Source organism: Psammomys obesus, unplaced genomic scaffold (assembly GCF_907164565.1).
Source record: "Psammomys obesus unplaced genomic scaffold, mPsaObe1.curated_primary_1811, whole genome shotgun sequence".
In the NCBI taxonomy this organism is placed as follows: Eukaryota; Metazoa; Chordata; class Mammalia; order Rodentia; family Muridae; genus Psammomys; species Psammomys obesus.
The window spans coordinates 1,971,407-1,974,378 of NW_026585686.1; the positions used below are offsets into that span (position 1 = coordinate 1,971,407).

The following is a 2,972-nucleotide window of genomic DNA, read 5'->3' on the forward strand; positions in this document are numbered from 1 at the left end:
ATGTCAGCCATGCTTGTGTGTAATTTTATGATCCACATATTTTGATCAAACAACTGATGTTTTAATTTTTGACATCCACATATTATGATAGAGGGAAGAACAGGTTAAATTCTGAATTTCAGTGGCAGCAATCATTCTACCTTACACCTGGAGGACATGGCATTTTCAGACTGGATGCATTCCTCTTGAGAAAGTAACATACCAAAAGAAATTAAAAAAAGAAAATAAAAATAAATTAGAAAGATTATTAAAGAAACTCAGTATAATTACAACCTAAAAAAAGAGTAACGAACCAAACCCTCCACGTATCTTTTGTAGGCGGCATCACTGTCCACATCTCCCTACGAAGATTTATGACAAAACAGAGAAACCATGTCTTCTCTCCGAGTACACCGAGAACTATCCAATCTACGACTCTTACCTGCCCAGAGATTCCTTCAAGCCCAAGGCGGTATACGAGAAAGGAGCCATCCCAATGGATGGCCTGACAACATCCAGGTGAGGGCAAACAGTGCTCAGGAGCAGATGGCGGGCACGAAAGCAGTGGTGCCAAGTGTGATGATGCCGAGGAAGCAGCGTGCAGCGTTAGCGCAGCGTGACGTGTGCTAATGTGTTAGTTAGATAGCTCTGAAAGAGACTTTTGCACTTGCTAGCTTCCTTAATGGTTCCCGAACACCCTCTTATTGAGAAAGAATTCTTTCTTGTTGAAGTGGGGGTCAGGAGACTAAAGTGGCCCTGTCTAATTAAAGGTGGGAGGTTAGGTATTCAAAGGGAATGGGAGGGATTGCTGCTGGAAAAGGAATCTTTGGCTTTGTGAAAGGCTCCATAGCAACTTGGGTGGTGAAAGAAGACTGACAATAAAGAATGGCTCTTGTGATATTATGCTGTGGGTTTTGAATTAGAGATCTCACAAATGTTCAAGATGTGCAGCGTTATGACAGACATTTATTTTCTGTCCTGAAGTACAGGAAAGAGTGCCTGAGATGCAGATGTTTGGGGACGTTCTTGTTCATTGTCTATATCTTAGGAGAACAAACATCCATCCATCCTCTGCAGGGGGATTCCTGTCCCACGTCCCAGCTCTGAGGCCCTCAGATGTGGAAGCCCTACATACCTTCCTCCTTCCTGATGTTTGGCAAATCGTAAAATTAACCTCTGACCTGAGCTGAGTTATCTTTGCCCGAGTCATTTGTAACAATAAACCCATCTCCCGGCAGGTGCCCCGCCTCAGCCAGAACCCCTCCAACAATAAATCCAGTTTACATCAAGAGGTCCCCAGCTACTGAAAGAATTTCCCAAACTAGTAATGACTACAGAGCTTTAAAAAGAGAAAGGGGTAGAATACAGTTATTAATGCGGAGTAAGAAAAGCAGGCCTGGGAGCTGGGGCATGCCTTGATCCTAGGGCACTTGCTTATGTGGAAGGTCCTATGTTCAAGACCTCAAACTGAGGTTGGAGGAGGAAAGGTGATAAGGGATATTTTTTCCCTTTTATCCTACCCTAGGATCAGGCACAAACTCAGCGGCAGTCGCTCTCCTGTACCTTCACTGCCATTGCTTCTCAACTTGTGCCTGCTGGGGTGCTTTTCACAGACTGAGGAAAAGTTGAGCTACTTTCAGGAATGTAAAGTGGTCTGCCTCCCCAGGCTTTTAGGGGATGGGATGGATTATCTACATAGCCTCGGCTTCCCTCCCTGCTCTGCTCCCATAGCATCTTGCTCGAATTTCCTTATCTACAGGTGGACTCTGCAGTGTTGAGGCTGGTCGCCCGGCTCCCACCTGCTGCATGAAAAAGTCATTTGGTCCCGGCTTGGCTGAGTTTGGTGATTAAGTCCAGACACAAAAACCACCTGGCTTCTGGAAAGGTTATCATCCCAGCACGAGGCATGATTACAGCTGCATACAACCCTTACTGACCATAAATTGTGGGGATTTAAAGCAGACGTCAGAAAGGGAATGCCTGCAATTTTCATCCCTTCTTACAGGAAAACCTCTCTCTCTCTCTCTCTATATATATATATATTTTTTTCTTTTTTAAAGAATTTTCAGTCTTTAGTAATTCTCTTGCAGAGGACTTATCTTTAGTTCAGCTAAATCCAACATCAATTTATGAAGAAAGTTTGCATTTCTAGCCTCACTTCCCACTAGGCATGCCACTGGATAAAACACGTGGACCCCACTTGGGACAGTATTTCTGTTGGCTAAGCCTGCTTCAGTAGTGTTAAGTAGTACCCTAAGAGGGAGTAAGATACGGGCAGCAGATTGGAGATGCTTGTGTGTGTGTATGTGGTGGTGGGGAAAGAGATGGATTTGGCTTGAAGCTAGGGGACAGGGTTGCAGGGATGGTGGGATGCTATGGAGTTACTAGTGTAGACTTGTTTATTGATAAAACTTATTGACAAATCAGGGAGCTTAAGGGAGGCAAGAGCTAATTGATTTTGGTGGGCTTTTCCAAAATCAGGAAGGATGCAAGAAATGGCAATGAGTTGAGTCTTAACATGCTGGTTTCAACTGTGTGGGTTTTCTTTGTGGACAGAGACTGGACTCTGTTACTCAAACGGACAATGCTGGGCTTGCCTGTGTTGTCAGCATGGGCCTGAGGACTGATGAAGACCAGCAGCTAAGGTTCTCAGCACTAGGCGTGCCTGGGGGACTTGAGAGCCTTTCACTTCTTTGATGTGCATTCTCAATTGAGTTTGTGGGCATTTCGTCCATTATTTAAGAATCTTCTTGTGTCCCTGGTGTTCTGTTTTCTTCTCTGCCTTAATCTTCCCTATTTTTGTTCAGATTAGATAGCTTTTAATAAATGTTCACGTTCACTGACAGTTTCCTCCTTTCCCTAAGCCTAGTGAATTATTTTTTCTCAGATAATGTAGTTTGTATGTATGTATGTATGTATGTATGTATGTATGTATGTATGTGTCTGTCTATCTATCTATCTATCTATCTATCTATCTATCTATCTATCTATCT

At 43.5% G+C, this 2,972-nt stretch overlaps 1 protein-coding gene across 1 annotated transcript in view; it reads left to right on the top strand.

Annotated features, from left to right (window-relative positions):
* Positions 1 to 460: 460 nt before the first annotated feature.
* Positions 461 to 2,972, top strand: part of Saxo1 (stabilizer of axonemal microtubules 1) — a 31,644-nt gene continuing 29,132 nt past the window's right edge. The window contains exon 1 of the mRNA XM_055591663.1: positions 461 to 498. Coding sequence (XP_055447638.1) covers positions 476 to 498 — 23 coding nt within the window. The 5' untranslated portion in view covers positions 461 to 475. The remainder of the gene's footprint in view (positions 499 to 2,972) is intronic.